This window comes from Neopsephotus bourkii, unplaced genomic scaffold (genome assembly GCF_033783945.1).
Source record: "Neopsephotus bourkii isolate Nb327-2 ecotype Australia unplaced genomic scaffold, CSIRO-AGI_Nbou_v1 NB_962, whole genome shotgun sequence".
Taxonomy (NCBI): Eukaryota; Metazoa; Chordata; class Aves; order Psittaciformes; family Psittacidae; genus Neopsephotus; species Neopsephotus bourkii.
The window spans coordinates 2,276,116-2,294,701 of NW_026901456.1; the positions used below are offsets into that span (position 1 = coordinate 2,276,116).

At 37.0% G+C, this 18,586-nt stretch overlaps 1 protein-coding gene across 1 annotated transcript in view; it reads right to left on the bottom strand.

The window, feature by feature from the left end:
- The window catches only part of LTN1 (listerin E3 ubiquitin protein ligase 1), a 31,686-nt gene that overhangs the window by 1,463 nt on the left and 11,637 nt on the right, over window positions 1–18,586 (bottom strand). Inside the window, exons 13-29 of the mRNA XM_061358993.1 lie at window positions 16,801–17,040; window positions 15,667–15,820; window positions 15,203–15,353; window positions 14,283–14,484; window positions 13,269–13,425; window positions 13,006–13,110; window positions 12,610–12,752; window positions 11,695–11,830; window positions 10,073–10,217; window positions 8,080–8,293; window positions 7,559–7,796; window positions 6,509–6,583; window positions 5,392–5,578; window positions 2,908–3,079; window positions 1,948–2,168; window positions 1,204–1,398; window positions 381–548 (exon numbers count right to left, since the gene is read on the bottom strand). Coding sequence (XP_061214977.1) covers window positions 381–548; window positions 1,204–1,398; window positions 1,948–2,168; window positions 2,908–3,079; window positions 5,392–5,578; window positions 6,509–6,583; window positions 7,559–7,796; window positions 8,080–8,293; window positions 10,073–10,217; window positions 11,695–11,830; window positions 12,610–12,752; window positions 13,006–13,110; window positions 13,269–13,425; window positions 14,283–14,484; window positions 15,203–15,353; window positions 15,667–15,820; window positions 16,801–17,040 — 2,903 coding nt within the window. The remainder of the gene's footprint in view (window positions 1–380; window positions 549–1,203; window positions 1,399–1,947; window positions 2,169–2,907; window positions 3,080–5,391; window positions 5,579–6,508; window positions 6,584–7,558; window positions 7,797–8,079; window positions 8,294–10,072; window positions 10,218–11,694; window positions 11,831–12,609; window positions 12,753–13,005; window positions 13,111–13,268; window positions 13,426–14,282; window positions 14,485–15,202; window positions 15,354–15,666; window positions 15,821–16,800; window positions 17,041–18,586) is intronic.

The window sequence follows — 18,586 nt, forward strand, 5'->3', positions numbered from 1 at the left end:
GACCTGGGTATAGTAAATGTTAATTGTCCACATCAGTATGGTTTACTAAAGAGCATGCTGCACAAATTAAATTTAACCTTTTCCATTCCCATATTGGTGTGGATAACAGTGAGATGCTGTTGCTACACCCTACGTAGATGTAAGGCCTATGTCTTAGTGAATGTGAAACGCATCATTATCACCTCTGAAGTGTAGCAACCCCTCTCTCATTACATGCTCTTACATCCAATTACAAAAGCCATACAAATAACTTGTGAGTTTAGTTAATCCCAGATACTCCAATAACATAACGGAGAACTGATGGTATTACCACAGAAGTTCCTGATTCAAACTACAAATGGATATTTTGCCTATGTGAAAGATTTAGTCTAGGTACTTACCAAGCAAGCTGAATGAAACTTTTTCTTGCATGTTCTGCAAGCTTTTTTGGGAAGTGAATAGTTGGAACCATGAATGACTGAAAAGCAGATCATGCAATCTTCAACACCCTCAAAACGTTTGTCCACGTTATTTTTCCACAAAGACAATCCTTCCATAATACTTCCATTCTAACAGAGGGAAAAGAGCTATTAATACTGCAGAATTCCTTCACAAATATCCGTACTGTTATTCATAAGCAGATGAAGGAAACAAAGCCTGAAGGCTTTATCTGAAATTATATGCAATACGTGTGGTGAATAATTTGTAGAGCAAATGCATGAAATACAGATGATCGTCTAGTCTATAGAAAAGCAATGAAAGGAATGCACTTAGAAGCACTTAAAAGGGGATTTCAAAATTTTCAATCACTGTTTTGTTCTAACCACAGATGATGCAACTTCAGCAACCACCAATCTTTTACAGAATTTCATGTACTAGGTTTTGGGTTGGGTTTTTTTTTGGTTAGGTTTTTTTTTTTTCCTTCCTTCAAATGATAGTTGAAATGGAATTGCCACATACAGCAGAAACTGGCCCGTGTCTTAAAGGATCTAAATTTCCAACTTTGGCTATGGATTTAACAGGACTTACTAGGCCGGTAATTTTACTTCTCTCTTCCAGCATCTGGAGAGATGCAGATAGAAGAGTGACCAAACCCATGAAGTCTCTTGAGACCTACTGATGAGATTCATTATACAGATCTAAATAATACTGCATCACTAGGAATGTTTTTCTATTTTCATGACTGAATTCAGTTTCAAAACTAGGGGCTTCCTCTACACTTACCTGATGTGTAAGGTAGGTGCTTAACTGTAGCATCCAATTGCGCCATTGCTGCACAGCCACACCAACCCTCTTTCCACTCTCAACTGTTATGGATCCCAGTGGGTAATTTGATGGAAGCTGTATTATTAGTTCAATAAATATATCATCAACTGAATAGGTAGCAATGACTTCCCGTGCTGCAGACCGAGCCTTTACCTATTCATAAAATAGAAAAAAAAACCCAAACATATACCGAGATACAAAGATACACTAATCTTTTCTTTTTATATATATATTTTTATATATAATTTTCTTATTTTTTATCTTTATATATATATATGTATATATACACACAAACCATAAATACTTTACTACACACATCGAATAATTTTCTTACACCAGAAAAACGCTCTTCTCACAGAAAATAAAATTCTGCTCATATGTTGGTGAACCAAAGAAAAAGTTACCAGGCATTTTTCAATCTACTGATTCATTACTTTTTTAATAAACTGAAGAAAGTGTATTGATAGCCTTATCTTCCACTTACCTCCTCCAACATCATAAAACCCATTATCTTGTATTTTTTTTCCATGCAGAATATTAACAAACAACTTAATATACAGATACCAAGCTAAACGTTGTTTTCATCAGCCGTTTAGAACAATAAAAAATCATACAACACACTGTAATACAGTCTTATAATGTCTTAATGTTTGTGAAAACCTGAAGTAAATTAGAAGAAAAAGGACAAAAAGTCTTACTAACCGTCATGCCATTAAATAACTGTGTGCTAGTCTGAACAGAAGCTATTTCCTGTGCAGAAAGTACGCTGCTGACGTATTTGCTTGTAAACTTGTCTACAACATTGAAGACGCGCTTCTCACAGCTATTCCACCAAAGCCTGACCATGGCTGGAAGGTCTTTCAGTGTTATATGGTACACAGAGCAGGCCAAGTGTGGAATCTGGGATGACAGGACTCCTGTCCCTGGGAGGGAAAGAAAAGATGTTGAAATGTGTTAATCACAAATGTCAATTCCTCCACAGCATGTACAAAAATATTGACACCACCCTAACTGTCATGTACATGCTCCTTAGATACTCGCTACCTTAACTGCTTGTTTGACTGTGTCTTTCTCCATCACTCTGGTCTCTGTTTCTTAGACTAATAGTTCACAAATGGAAATTAATCTGCTACTTTAGAGATTAAATCCAGGAGGACTACCAGAAGTCAAGAATACTTTTGCATTCTAGAAACTACAAAATGCGCACTTTGGAGCAAACAATAAGAAATCTGGAGCACTTCTGAGATTTGCAGTGTTCCTATAGAAGTTTATAAAGAGCTAAGGGAGATTGTTCTCTTGGAATGTCACATTAGTAATTCTTGCTTACTGTCATGCAGGTAAACTGCTCTGCAACATACGGTAGTGTTCAAGCAAAATAACAAGAAATGGAAACTCAATGTCTTTGCTCTCATCTATACAGGTACGTAACAATTTCAGTGAAGTAACTTTAAAAACTAATGTCTTTTTCATGTTTCTCAAGAAAAAAAAAAAAAACAAACCCAAAACAACAAAAAAAAAAAAACCCCAACCAGCATACCTTCTCACATCATTGTTGATTAGCTGGGTCTTCTGAACAGCGTGATGAAAACAACACATAATTTAATGTCGCAAACATTTCAAAAAGTATGTATTAAAATATGCATAATTACAATTTTTACTAACCTTTGACATCTAAACGAAGCTCTTCAGTAAAAAAGGTTTTTGTGTCCTTATTTGGAACTTCTGAAGTTGGCCCAGAAAAGATGGGGCTTTCAGGCATAAGCCTGAACAAGTGATACAGCAGTTTATTCAAGCTTTTAGTTCTTCTAAGGTATTGTGAGTAGAGAACTCGCAGCTGATAGTGTAAAATAAAAAAGTCAAACCAAAAACCATAACATATAGATGAGACTTAACAAATACAGCTTCCTCTATAAATAATACAAACTTGTTTCTATAGGGAAGAAAAGCAAGATTATGATTCAGAACAAGTGTTTAGAAGAGTGACTTAGTTCTCTGCATCACATTGAATATTAGAAAATGTAAAAGTAGCAAGCTTGTTTGAAAATGCAAGAATCATCTATTAATGCACCTTAATGCTTTATTATTCTAATACTACCAGCCTTAACTACTGTAGTGCAGAAATCAAAGTATCACAGTATCACAGTATGTTAGAGATTGGAAGGGATCTCAAAAGATCATCTAGTCCAATCCCCCTGCTGGAGCAGGAACACCTAGATAAGGTTACACAGGAACGTGTCCAGGCGGGTTTTGAATGTCTCCAGAGAAGGAGACTCCACAACCCCCCTGGGCAGCCTGTTCCAGTGTTCCGTCACCCTCACTGAGAAGAAGTTTCTTCTCAGGTTTAAGTGGAACCTCTTGTGCTCCAATTTGTACCCATTACCCCTTGTCCTTTCATTGTTTGCCACTGAGAAGAGCCTGGCTCCATCCTCGTGACACTCCCCCTTTATATATTTATATACACTAATAAGGTCACCCTTCAGTCTCCTCTTCTCCAAACTATAGAGACCCAGCTCCCTCAGTCTTTCCTCATAAGGGAGATGCTCCACTCCCTTAATCATCTTAGTTGCCCTGCGCTGGACTCTCTCCAGCAGGTCCCTGTCCTTCTTAAACTGAGGGGCCCAGAACTGGACACAGTATTCCAGATGAGGTCTCACCAGGGCTGAGTAGAGGGGAAGGAGGACCTCTCTCGACCTACTAACCACCCCCCTTCTAATACAACCCAGGATGCCATTGGCCTTCTTGGCCACAAGGGCACAGTGTCGGCTCATGGTCACCCTGTCGTCCACCAGGACCCCCAGGTCCCTCTCCCCTACACTGCTCTCTAACAGGTCGTTCCCCAATCTATACTGGAACCTGGGGTTGTTCCTGCCCAGATGCAGGACTCTACACTTTCCCTTGTTATATTTCATCAAGTTATTCCCCGCCCAACCCTCCAGCCTGACCAGGTCCCTCTGGATGGCAGCACAGCCTTCTGGCGTGTCGGCCACTCCTCCCAGCTTAGTGTCATCAGCAAACTTGCTGATAGTACACTCAATTCCCTCATCTAAATCGTTGATGAATATATTAAATAATACTGGTCCCAGTACCGACCCTTGAGGCACTCCACTAGATACAGGCCTCCAACTAGACTCCACCCCATAGACTACAACTTTCCGGCTTCTCTCCTTCAGCCAGTTCACAGTCCACCTCACTACCTGATCATCCAGACCACACTTCCTCAATTTAGCTGCAAGGATGCTGTGGGAGACCGTGTCAAACGCTTTGCTGAAGTCAAGGTAGACCACATCCACTGCTCTGCCATCATCCATCCACCGTGTTATTTCCTCATAAAAGGCTACGAGATTGGTCAAGCATGACTTCCCCTTGGTGAAGCCATGTTGACTGCCCCTCATAACCCTCTTATCCTTGATACGCCTTAAGATGGCACCAAGGATAAGGTGTTCCATCACTTTCCCAGGAATGGAGGTGAGGCTGACTGGTCTATAGTTACCCGGGTCCTCCTTCTTGCCCTTTTTGAAGACAGGAGTGACATTTGCTTTCCTCCAGTCCTCAGGCACCTCTCCCGTTTCCCAAGACTTGGTAAAGATGATGGAGAGCGGTCTAGCAATGACCTCAGCCAGTTCCCTCAGCACCCGCAGGTGCATCCCATCTGGACCCATGGATTTATGGATGTCCAGATTGCTCAACTGGTCTTTAACCCATTCCTCATCGACTAAGGCAGACCGCTCCGTTGACCTATCTTCATCCGAGGTCTCAGCAGTACAGGGCTCTTCAGGACTGCCTCCAGCAGAGTAGACAGAGACAAAGAAGGCATTCAGTAACTCTGCCATCTCTGTATCTTCTGTCACCAGGGCACCCGTCCCGTTCATCAGCGGGCCTACATTGCCTCTGGTGTTAGTTTTACCTGCCATGTATTTGAAAAAGCTCTTTCTGCTGTCCTTGACCCCTCTCGCCAGCTTTAATTCCAAGGAGGCCTTAGTCATCCTAGCAGCTTTCCTACATCTATTGATGCTTGAGAATTCCACTAATTCCACAAAACCAATACGTGCATAATTAAAAGAATAAAAAGGCTTGATGAAACATCAAGATTCAAACCAAGTACGGACATTAAGAAATTCAGTTAAGAGGAAAGGAGTCAACATATACCTGAGAAGAAGCTGCTTTGAAGAAAGCTAATGTTAACTTCCAAGTGAGAAGGTATCCCAGAACAAGGCAGAACTCATCACTCAGGGGCTGAATAACTGCAAATTCTCCAACCGGAATGCATTCCAGGATGTTTTCTAGCAAGACTTCTTGAGTGGCCAGGACAGACATAAGAGCTGCTGGAGGTGATCTATGGAAAAGTGTTATCTGGTTTAGTAAATTCAAATCTTGAGCAGAGCATTAACTGAACTTATATTCACAGATTTCCTAGAAAAGTCATGTCAGTAAAACTATGTATGTAGAACATAAAAGGGACCTTTTATTACAGGAAAAAATACTTTTAAAATCTATCACAAATATGTGAATTTAAGATTTTTCATTTTTATTTTCTTTTTCCTAAAAGACAGTTGAGTTTTTTTGCAAGACAAACATAAACTGAATATTGACCGCTTAACCTGGAAGTGGTCTGTGTATAAGCTAATTCAACCTAGACCACGCACAGCTGGTTTGCTTGCTTGCTTGTCACACCAACAAGAGAGCAAGGCAACAATGGATCTCCTAATCACTGCATGTGTTGGGTTTAGGTTTGGGTTTGGATTAAAAAGCCTTTTGCAGCTCTATAGTAAAGGTAGGCATTGATCCCTAGGGTAATGTGAAGAAAAAAGATTTTATTCTTTTTTTTTTAAACAGTTACCATGCTTTCTCTTCAAACTGTTGACTTATCGTCATATTGAAGCTGTATACAATACCAAGGTCAGTTTTGGAGGTTCAGGTAACTGAAGCTACCTGTGCAGCTGGACACAGTCTGAATAGAGCAGTCCAGTAAAAATCTGTGAAGATTTCACAATATAAATCATGTACATTGTGCTTACTCTAGTAACTGTACCTAGAAAACAACTGCAAATATTGCTTGTAGTTTTAGCACAAAGGCAGATTTAATCAATTATAGTGAGTATTTTTTTAATTTTAGTATTTTTAATATTACCCTACTGCCATAGCCATATCTTTTTTTTTTTTAAATCTCCTGAGAGGTGACCACTATGCTGCTAATCTCAACTGCTATAGCGCATTTTAAAAATACAGAAGAGCCACAAAAAACCCATGAGATAAAAATACTCACAATGCTGATTCTTCCTCTTCGTCACCATATGATTTCAGATCTTCATCATCAAATTTTGGCAATTCAGGCATTAATCTACAGAAATATGGAAAGAAAATCAGATTTAATTTTTACTATGATGCACAGTTCTTTGCTTATCAGTGTCAAGTTAATGAAAAGCAATAACGGCAATTATTCATTATTAAGAACACAGAATTTTTAAGAGTCATGTCACCAATGCAAAGATGGCTCCTGAATGACTGCCAACGAGCATGTAGCCTTGCTCAGTTCTTTTCCAGACTTTCTATATTTCCTGAGTCACACTATTCTCAATTAACTTTTCTATTGGAATAAAGCTACTGCAACTTTATGCATCAATGTAAGTGAAAGATAATGGGAGCTTCTTATGCTTAAACCACCTGCTTCACAACCTGCATTTTGAGCAGTCAAATGTGCACAATATTTTTCAAGTTCTGTATTCTCTCTTTTGGTATTAGAGGGATCCAGAAAGTTCACAAGACTACACATTTTATTTCACTTTCTTACTTTCTATTCTGAATTAGTTAAAATAAAAAGGCCATACGATTTAACAATAGTCAGACCTAGATCAAACCTGGACTAATTCAGTTTTTATTTTAGGATGCTACAAGTATTAGAATAGGGACTAAAAATAAATAGCTTTATAGTTACAATACTGTTATCTATGTAAGTACAGTACAGAAAATAAAACTGCATGACTGTATGTTCGTTACTGCAGTAAAATTTCTCAGTATCTATTTAGTCTACTTTTACAATTAAATTTAGCATTCATAGTTTTATATAACATCCTCCAATACAGAACGCAAATTTGCCCAGTTAAGGATTTTCTCCCATGATTGAATATGAGTTTGCTAAACATACATCTGTAAGTGCATGTTCTACAGAATGGTTCTGGGTTTGGTTTTTCGTTTGGTTGGTTCGTTTGGGCTTTGTTGGGTTTTTCCTTGGTTTTGTTGTGTTTTGGGTTTTTTTAATTAGAAAAAAAAAACATGGGATGGAAGGTGACAGAAGTGAGAAATTGCTGATTCTTACTTATAAAACATGTGGTAGACAGAGATTTGTACAGGTCTAGCCCGGAAAAGCAACAGTGGAGATAATGTATTTAGTAGAGTCTGGAGCTTATCTGGAAGATTTGTTTTTTGGCCTGCAACAAACTTTGCTGGCAATTTATGGTTTAACAGCTGGTCCTTCGAGATGTAAGTTAGAGCTTCACCCAAAGACGTTAACACAGAGTTCTGAAAAGAGCCTTCAGATGCGTTTTTGGTTTCTCCTATTTAAAATACAGAAAAATGAGCTGTGACAGTGTGTATGGATGATATCATAAACAAGCATTACTATGAACTCAGATGGCACTTATCAGAATCCACCTAAACTTAAGAATAACAATGTTAAGTGCAGTTACTTTACTAATTAGCATGTAAGTGTTAAAAAAGGCAAGTTTTTATAAGCTATGTTGACATAATATTACTATAAATTAAAAAATACGACCCACTGGGTTATATTTCAGAATAGCCTGATGGGTACCACTATGACCCTCCTTGCCATATACTTGCCTGTGATTTTCACCAACAAAGGTAATAGCAAATTGTGAATTCCTTCAGAAAAGAATTCTTTCCATTCACTGATCAAGTTCACAGGAAGGTTTTCAGTAGTTTTGGAAGTTGCAGCTTCAAAGTAAGAGCTAAGGGCAGATGCCAAGTCACAACTGACACAAGCAAAAATCTGCACAAGTGGGACATGATAAAGTGAACGGTTTTCACTTGTTGTCTAAAAGGAAAAAATAAGAGAACGATATCTTAACCATAAATTTGCTTTAAAATATGTTTCACGTTTGCTGTGTACACCAGAAAGTGTAATTTCCAAGAAAATTCAATTGCAAAGGCCATTTTAATATGACTGGGGGAAAGTTTAAAAATGTAATCTCTATCTTAGCAAGACCTACTGAAATGAATTTCCAAGTCTCATCAACATTTAGAATCCTGGATTGCTTCCTTTATGTGACCTTCTTTTCAATGACAGAAACTGCCACCAAGTGGATTCAAACAGAAATTTATGCAGCTGAGCTTTTCTGTGGCACTTGTGCAGCCAAGTGAGACAAAACTGGTATGTAAAGTGCTCTCACTTTCCTCTCCCAAAGACAAAAGCCGTATGGATATCATACTTGTATTTCCAACTTGCAGAAGGAAATTGACAATACACTATTGTAAACTGGAAATTACTGAAGTGGCTATCAGGAGAACATTACCTCTCTCCCAGCAGAGTTTATTCTTCTAATTCATATTCTTACTATTTTCCCCCAAGGAATAACATTAAATATTAAAACTATTCCCAAGCACTTATCTATGCAACAATTTTTTCATACACGTTTGTTGGATTTTTGTTTGTTTGGGTTTATTTGGGTTTGGTTTTTTGTTGCTGTTTTGTTTGTTGTGGTTTTCTGCATATACAGCATAGGTAAGGAGATTAATCCCAAGACCAAGAAAGGCCACATGGAAGTTTTCGGCCTGCCCTTAGTAGTGACAGGGTGAGGGATTCTGCATACTTATTTAACAAATAAAGTAGTCAGCTGTTCACTCTAACCTGTTTTCTAACACTGCCAGAATACATTTTGATGGTTCAGGTGATCAGTTTAATATTGCAATGCAGATACTGCTTTACATTCAGATAATTTTTATATGTCATATTAGAATTTGGTCTTAAAGGGATATTATTTTTCAACATAGAGACCTACAGCAGACATATTTCAAAATTATTTTCCAACCACCAGTGCCATCGCTAAACATCATATTGCTTCAAGAGTAAGGTAATTTCATCTCCAGAAACAAAAAGAAACCAGAGATTTAGTATTGCTTGTGCCTTTAAGCGATAGATGACTTTTGTCAATGCTCAGTAAAAAAGGATTTTGTGCAATTCAACAATGAGACAAATATTTGCTAAGATGAGATGACTATGTCCCTGCCACATGCAGGGAATAATCTAAAAAGGTAAGTACATCAAAAGTGAAGATGCAACATTAGCACTCGTGCAGTAGGTAGAGTTTATGTTCTTAGTTGCATATCTTAATAGAGATATGTAAAATAAGTTATCCTCAAAATGCTGGGTACCCAGCTATTAATACTAATCATTACTCTGAGATACTATAAAGTTAACACACACCAGATGAAACTAAAGCTGTAAAGCCCCACCATGTTCTACAATCTAAGACTGAAACATTACGAACACTCTGACTTCCATTCCTCTTGGTAATCCTCATGCATCTTATTCAAATTGCTATGTGGCATTGCTTCTATAGCGTTTTATTGTATCATACCCAACTTTCCACTTTGTAGATAGGCGAACTTTCAACATAAACTTTTAAAAGATTTAGGATGAAATTTCAATCAGACAGCCCAATAAGATTACAAAAATTCAGTATTTTGTAGCCTATTTTTTCAGTTGTTTCCCCCTTCCCCCTCCCCTGCATCAATCCATCAGGTTTGGAGGGCATCAGGAGGATCCTACTAAAAGCTGCAGTGCAATGGTTAGTAATAATCTCTTTCGTATTACCTCTAACCAAGCCAGCATGGAGCACATGATGAAGTCCCATTCACTGTTGTCCAAAGGAGCTATGGAATACTTCAGCAACAAGGGAATGTAACGGATCACCTCTATGTTGAAACCAAGCAATTGAGCACTTGTCTCTTTCAGATTACTGTAATAAAAATACAACTAAAGCTTACAAATCTTCATGTTGTAAACATGAGTATTTATATTCTTGTCTTCACTCCTCTTAGGACAAGTTAAGTGTTGCAGTAGACTCTGCCCTATGTGCTTTTGATACTCCCTCCGTCTTTCAAAGTTAGAATGCTGTATTAGCTGTCAGGCTTAAGTAAGCCAGTCAACAGGTACAAAAGAGACTGTAGGAGCTACTTGCTCATTTGCATGTTAAAAATATTTCTAAAAATTGTACATTTTACATATTTGCTCAAGTAATACACTTACATGGAACTATGAAATTTAGCAATTTTAATTACATCAATGCAATCATCATTTAAGTTACTGATTTTAAGAGTAAGATAGAAGTACTCAAGTGTCCAAATAGCATATATTATTTTGAGACTCTGGCCTGGATTTCTCTCACTATACTCAAGACAAATGAACCTCAGTATATTTTCACTCTTTGATGGAAGATTTCCAAGCTACATTTGCAGATACAGAATTTTAAACGACAACCACCTAAGTTTACTATTCAAGTTTTCTTTCTGGTACCTAAATATGCAACCAGAATTAGGAGCAACACCTACAAAAATTGGTCACTTCTGAATGTTTTGAAAAATTTGATACCTAGGTGCATTAAAAAAAGTTCCTAGTTTCCTAGACTTCAACCACCCAGGTAATTTTCTTCAGCATGAGTTATAAGATACATGAAGACAGGTATATTGAACTAAGGGATGCAGTTCTACAATGGCTTAAAAATGTAACGTTAGAGTACTGGATGGCAGTTGTAACTTTCAAATTGATTTTGTTAAGTTAATAACCACTCTGTACTTTTAAACTCTCGTGCTTTTTTGGCTAGGACAGAATTAATGTTTTTCATAGTATCTACTATGGGGCTATGTTTTGGATTTGTGCTGAAAAGAGTGTTGATAATGCAGGGATGTTCTAGCTGAGCAGTGCTCACACAGAGCCATGGCTTTTTATGCTTCTCACCAGGGAGCAGGCTGTGGCTGCACAAGGAGTTGGAAGGGTACACAGCCAGGAGAGCTGACCCCAACTGACCAAACGGATATTCCATACTGTATGACATATGCTCAGCATATAAAGCTGGGGAAGAAGGAAGGCGGGGGAGAGTTTTGAGTGTTGGTGTTTGTCTTCCCAAGTCACTGTTAACATGCGGTGAATGAAGCCCTGCTTTCCCACACATGACTGAGCACCTGCCTGCTAGTGGGAAGTGGTGAACAAATTCCTTGATTTGCCCTGCTCATGCATGCAGCTTTTGCTTTACCTATTAAACTGTCCTTATTTCAACCCACAAATTTTCTCACTTTTACCCTTCTGATTTTCTCCCCTACCCCATCGGGGGGAATGAGCAAGTGGCTGTGTGGGGCTTAGTTGCCAGCTGGGGTTAAACCACAACAACTCATTTTAGAAATTAAAAGAAAGTCAAATTATCTCAAAGTTGCACCCACCAGCTAAAGAGAAAACTGTCCTCACTGTTGTTTTTCCAAGATATTATGACTTTTAGTATTCCAGGTAGTAGATGATCACAATCAATACTACTATCATTCAAGCAGGAGTTCAAAATGGAAAGACACCCAAATGCTCCTGTAACATAATAAAAATACCATACTCATTAGACCTTTATTATCAAGAGATAACAAGTGTTAAAATGTATGTCAACTGACTATTTTTATTTGAACTTAACATCAATACTGTAAGACGATTTGGACAATGCCTACACTTTCTTCTTTGAACACTTAATCCAGAGATGGCATCATTAAATCAAAACCACTATATCCAATCCAAACTTTAGGAAAAAAAAAAACCCTACGAAGAACTTCAAACCAACCACAAATCCTCTATGATTTAAATATATTTGTGCTACTAAAAGTGTGTTATAATATTGCTTAGCGTACGACATCTCAATCACCTCCAAGTAACTTTTCAAAAGCTGCTGAAACTATATGCACTGGAAGAACTATTCAAAAAATCATGCATAAGCTGTGAAAGAGCTCTTGCTAAAGCATCTAAATACAATCATGACACTTCCAGTTGGCGGTATTTTTGCATGTTGTGTGAAGCCTAAATGATTAATTGAAAACTTCTGTATTTATAGATATGCTTAAATCAGACAATTACAATACAACAGTATCAAAATTCTTCTAACAATATCAGCCTAAATACTTTAGTTCTAATTTTGTACCAGGCAGTATTGCTTGTACTTCCTTAATAAAGCAGAAAACTATTATGCTAAACCATACAGAAACATGCAAACTGAGAAGATATTTCTAGGAAAACCAATATTAACAGATTTTCTCTAAATGCAAACAGTATTACAAGTAACAGTCTTAAGTTCTTGTGGACTGAGATAAGAACATACTCACCATTGGTGCTGGAAAGCTCTATCTGCGTGCATGTCATAAGTTTGGCCACACAGTGGAAAACAAGTTCGTTCTTTTCTTCCTCAAGCAGAAAAGGTGACAGGCACTGAAGTGTATGTAATCTGCCCTCTGTTAATGGCGGAAACCTATTCATACAAGCAAAACATCATAGAATGAACCCCAAAAATCCAACTAGTAAACAAAATGTCAATTGGTTCACAATGATGGAAGATCCTATGACATAACTAATCCCAGGCACTAAGCTGAGTCTCACTTTTACATAACATACACATATTACCAAATTTTCAGTCTTCAATTGTCATTCATCAGAATCAGTATAATTTAACACTATCAACATTTGCAACAAACAAAAAATTAAAAACGTCAGGATTAAAATACCCTTCTGTTGTCTTAAAAAGTTGTTTCATCTCACAGGATACAGCATTTTCTGCACGAATCACTTTAGCCAGGGTTAAGGACCAGAGCCTTCCATGTTCCTCTGATCTTCAAAGAAGAAGAAAGACCCTGGTTAATATCGACAGATGAACAGTTCAGTTCACAACACAAGCATGTGAAGTTTGAGTCAGTACACATAAGGAAATACGGTGGCACTTTATAAAATGCAAATATGCAGACAAGTTGGTTTACTTCTGCTTACATACCTGTCAAATAGTGTTTGCTGAAGGCCAGTTGTATCACTAAGCATCCTGAACTTCTCATAGGTGACATGTATTTCTTCTAACATATGGAGATATTCCTGAAGTGGAGGAGGATTTTCCAATTCTTCAACCCATTGTAATGAGTACAAGAGTTCTGCAACTAATCAAACCACAAAAGCTGTTGCTTACAAACAACTGCTGAATATATTCAGTACATAAGCAAGAATGTTCAGGTCAAGGTTTTGTTGGGTTTTGGTTTTGTTTTTTAAATGCATTAAAAAAAAAAAAGATATTTACATGCAATTTCAGCTGCTACAGAGCATAAACATGAGCATCATGAAATACAAAAGAAAAAGCTACAATAACTTATTCTATATGTTCAGGATATTTGAAAGTAAATCAAGAATGACAAGAACTGTAGCTTGTCTCTATTCTCTTTATATATACATATACATATTTCTTGCAGACAAGGTACTTAAGATTTAAGTCCAGAGAGCAAATAAATTTTATGCTAACAGCATGTGTTTTCTTTATTAGCTTATTGAACAATTATGCTTCTCATCATGGTGAGACTTCCACTTAATTTGATAATGCTGCTTCTAATTTGAGCCCTCTATAAAGAAACAAGATTCCACCTGATAGAATTAAGAAAAACTGCTGCCTCAAAATATCTTTATGTTATGGCTAAATACTCAGGGCATTTATTTGATGGCATAGATAAAGTTCCTATTGCCCACTCATGCCAATGCACCACATGTTTTGGCAATGAACAACTCTGAAGTTCATTGTAAATTGAAACCTCCAAATTCAAAGTCCTGTTGAGACAGCATGTATGTAATCACAAGAGGCCCTGGAAATATATTACATTACACTTGTGCATTATTTATACTTTTCAAGAGATAAAAGGATGACTTCTCATACCTATGTGCCAAACCTTAAATACACACTTTCTAATTATCAATTCAGATTAATTTCCAACTACTATAAAATCAAAATCCTTTAAGTTTTACCACTTACTTATATTATCTATTTTCCTTCTTTCAACATCACAATTTTCATGGACTGTATCATTTTCCAATACAAGTAGCACCATTTTACTTAATAAGGCTGAAGTACACAGATGGCCTGGAAGTTTAGTTGTGTCACACAGCTTGACACATGATGCCAAGGGTTCACAATTCATACTAAGCCTTCCTTCCAAAAGAGGCTTGTGCATCCACTGTAATACATGCATAAGAAGAGTATGAACAAATAATCTACATTTTAATGATGCATAGAAGAGCTTTGATCTGTTTAACCTTGAAAATTCAGAATTGTTAAAAAAATAACCATGAAAGACACAAATGAACACCAAAAGCACAATGGTCATGGTGACCCACTCCGTCCTATTTGAAAACCTAAATGCACAACAGTAGCTTGAAACTGCATTGCTGCCTCAGAAATAAATATGGATCTTTTGAACTGTAATAATTTTACAAGAAATACTATAGTTAATGAAGATAACTGGTTAGACAGAAAATTTAGTCCTTCCCCACTTTCCACAGTATGCATATCAGAATTTTGTTTAGAGTCAGTACATCACGTTTCTCTGCAAATATCAGTGTTTTTCACAAAATTTGTCTTACAGAAGAATGAAAGATAAGAGCATCTTCATGATACATATTCTGTCAGATAAAATTTCCTGGACTGTAAAGCAAGTTGCTGGTGTTCCATGCAGAAAAGAATGATTATTATTTTCTGCAGTAATACTGGATGGGACCATAAACAAACAGAATTTGTCCTCTATCATTGGCAGAGACTGAAAAGAACCTTTGCCTAGACATGTGCATATTTGTTACTGCAGTGCCATGTCCAAATAAAGAATGGTTACCACCCTAAAGAACACAGACTTGAGGTAAGATTGACTATTGCATGCAAGTCTATTACCATTTTCATACCTCAGTAGACAGAGGTTCGTGCAATTTCTCCCACTCAGTTTTGTTTGGCATGACATGTTCAACATAAGCTCCCACAAGATATCCAGACTGCCGGTCAGCTTCCATAAGCTTAGACAGCAAATCACTAACTGCAGAGATCAAAACCTGAAGGCTGAGATAAGGAGAAAACACTGCCAACGGAAGTTTGACACTATCCATTTGACACTATCCAGTAAAAGCAAGCGGCTTTATTTTACATTGATACAATGCTATGTACGTTGTATCAATGCTAGATACTTTGTATCAATACTGTATACATACTATAGAAATGGCTTTTTAAATGATGCTCCACCTGCAGTTCTCACCTCTGACAGGCTGAAACATCTCTTACTAGTAAAATGCTAATTAAATAAAGAATAGTATAGCACTGATCTTACTTTGTTTTGGAGAATATATTATGAAATGGACATTTACATCACAATTACCTTTTAACATCCAAGGAAGAAGACTGAATTTGATTCTTGACCCACAGTGCAGATTTATGCAAGAAGGTACTCTGTTTCTGCATACTCCGAAGTTGATGCACAAGTGAATTTACTCCAGACATCCAAGTGTGTTTTAATTTACATAAAAGTAAATCTATTGTAGGGAAAAAGAAAATAAAAAGAAAAAACAAAATGACAAGCACAAGCAAATCCACCACAAACAGGTAAACTCAAATTACAACCTACAATATCAAGCAACAATCACATGTCTACAAGTCCTATAGCAGAAAAAGAATTCATTTTTCTATGTGGTTACATGCAACAACTACCAAAGACAAATACACAAGTTTCTTCTTGTACAGCAATTTTAACATAAGCCCACCACAAAAGTAGTATTTATTTAAGAGGGATGTTCCTGTTGTCTTCTGGTTTATGGTCTTATGGTCTTCAAAACCAAAGAGCTTTTTTAAGATACTGAAATACTGAACATTCACAACAGAGTCATTTACAAAGCAACAGTGGTTTTCAGGCTATTGTTATCCTACTTCACTTCTATGGCTCCACTGCAACATTTCCTCCTTTGCATCTACGTCAGTAAACACATACACTGATTTACCATCCAATTCTGGACTAAAGAATATAAATCAGGATTTCAGGCTGACAATGAGACACTGGTGGAGAGAGGAATCAGTCACAATCTGTCAGAGCAACTTGACCCACACAAACTGTTTCAGAATAAACATATGTATCTTTAATGAAGTGATTGCACACATTTTTTCATAGGAACCCCATACTGCAGAACGAACAAATAAAAGCTCATTCTTTGTACTTCATAGATCTTAAATAGTTTATGTAACACTCCAAAAAGTGTTGAATATCACAGCTGCAAAGATAGCTGAAGCATAGGGATACTAACATCAAAAAAAAGTTTAAATCCTTGTAATGATGTACTACTCAATGTTGAGTAGTAACTACTGACATTGTAAATTAAAGCACAAATTTTGATGTGAGTTACAGCTGCAAGCTCCATGTCTATGAACTCAATATTCTATTATATAATCTGTTTGATAAAAAAGAGTTCATATGTAATCATCAACCACAAAAAAGTTTGGTTGAAGTTTTTTTCTAAATTACCTGTTAAGTGCGTAGCATCCTGCCTCTGAGCACACAGTTGGAAGATGGTAAGCAGCAAGTCTTCTGAGGATGGCATCAGTAAACACCCTTTAACTGAACTGAAAAAGCTTGAGGCTACATCACAGATGAGAGATACCAATGGTTCAGTATTTCCAGCTTCAGAAAGATCCTTAGCTTTAGACAGAGCTGCCTGAAGTTTATCAATAATCCTTTCAACAAAAGTTTCACCAATCAAAGATTCTATTAGGGAGAAGAAAAGACAACATGCTTTGATTACTCGATAAACATGATCATTAAGAGACATCACATAAATACACACCTTTTTTTCTATTTACTAATTTTGAATTCAAAATAAAGGGCAAAGTCGTTTCAGTCTCATGTATAGCTGAATTCTCTTTCTTACTCCACAGTTAAAGGATCATCTAGCCAAAGTTTCACATTGCAAAGTATCCTTTCTCTAAACCAGCTGAAGCAGCTTAGATAAAACATATATAAAATAGAGCAAGTGCAGAGTGGTCCCTTTCCCCTTTTACGCCTTCTTAGCTTCTGGCCAACAACTGTGAGCCAGAAATTACACCTAATTACCCCAATCACACAGATCTTCCATGAATACAGTTACTCCATTTCTCATGGGATAGAAGTAGGCTAATCCCATTTATTCTCAAACTCCACAAATTCTTGTGGCAACGAATTCTATTATTTAATTATGAAGTGTATGAAGAATTATAGTTTCCTTTTTCCTTAAGCCTATCTAAACAATGAAAAACCTCTTCCTATTTGCTTTTTCCATACATATTATGATTTTATGGCTCTTTACCACAACCCCATCCCAATCACTTTCATTGCAAGATGAAAAATTCTAGTCTGTTTTACTGCTCCTACAGGCAGAAGCCACGGCATTTGCCTAACAACCCCTGCCATCTTTCTTTTGGAACATTTTAATTCCATCACACTTTTTTTCAACAGCATATAGGTGACAAGAATATTGCAGGGACCAAAACAACAGGCAACATTCAAAATATTGACACACCAATGCTATAATAATTTTCGTTTGTCCCTTGTTCTTTTCAAGCAACTCCTAATAAGCTGTATTCCTTTTTTCATTGATGAGCACTATTTACAGAGAACCTTTACAATACCATTTACAGAGAACCTTTACAATGACTGAAGATCTCTTTTCTGAGTTTTAACAGCTCAGAGCCTATTACTGAACAGATAGTTACAGTTGTGTTCTTCCCATGTATACTTTTGATATTTACTGGGTTTGAATTTCATCTGTAATTATATCAGTTATTCATTCAAGAACATAACACACTGCTATGGCTCTGTGAAGTGTCAGTTTTGATAATTTATCAGAAACAGTTATCATCGTCCCAGTATTTAACTTTCTTCACCTTTAATTCATATCATTTGATAGGTTACTGATCCATGAAAGGCCCTTCCACTTACTCCACGACAGTTTACCTTCAAAAATTTAGATGAGAGATCACACAAAAAAAAAACCAAACCAAAACCCCACGACTGTTTTAAAGTCTATATACTTTATTCTGGCCCAAATCTAAGTCAAGAATCACCATAGCTCCTGAAGGTCTAGACTTCACCCAACATGCATTAAAACCAGGTCACACAGCCCAAAATGAGCTCAGCAATACCTCCAGCTCTAGAGCCAAAAGCAAAGTTACTGGAAAATCAGCCCTAGGGTACCACTGACTCACAAGTGAGTAAGTTTGTTGAAAACTCTCTGGACAGAGGGAACAGGTTTTCCTGCTGCTCCTCTACATCAGAA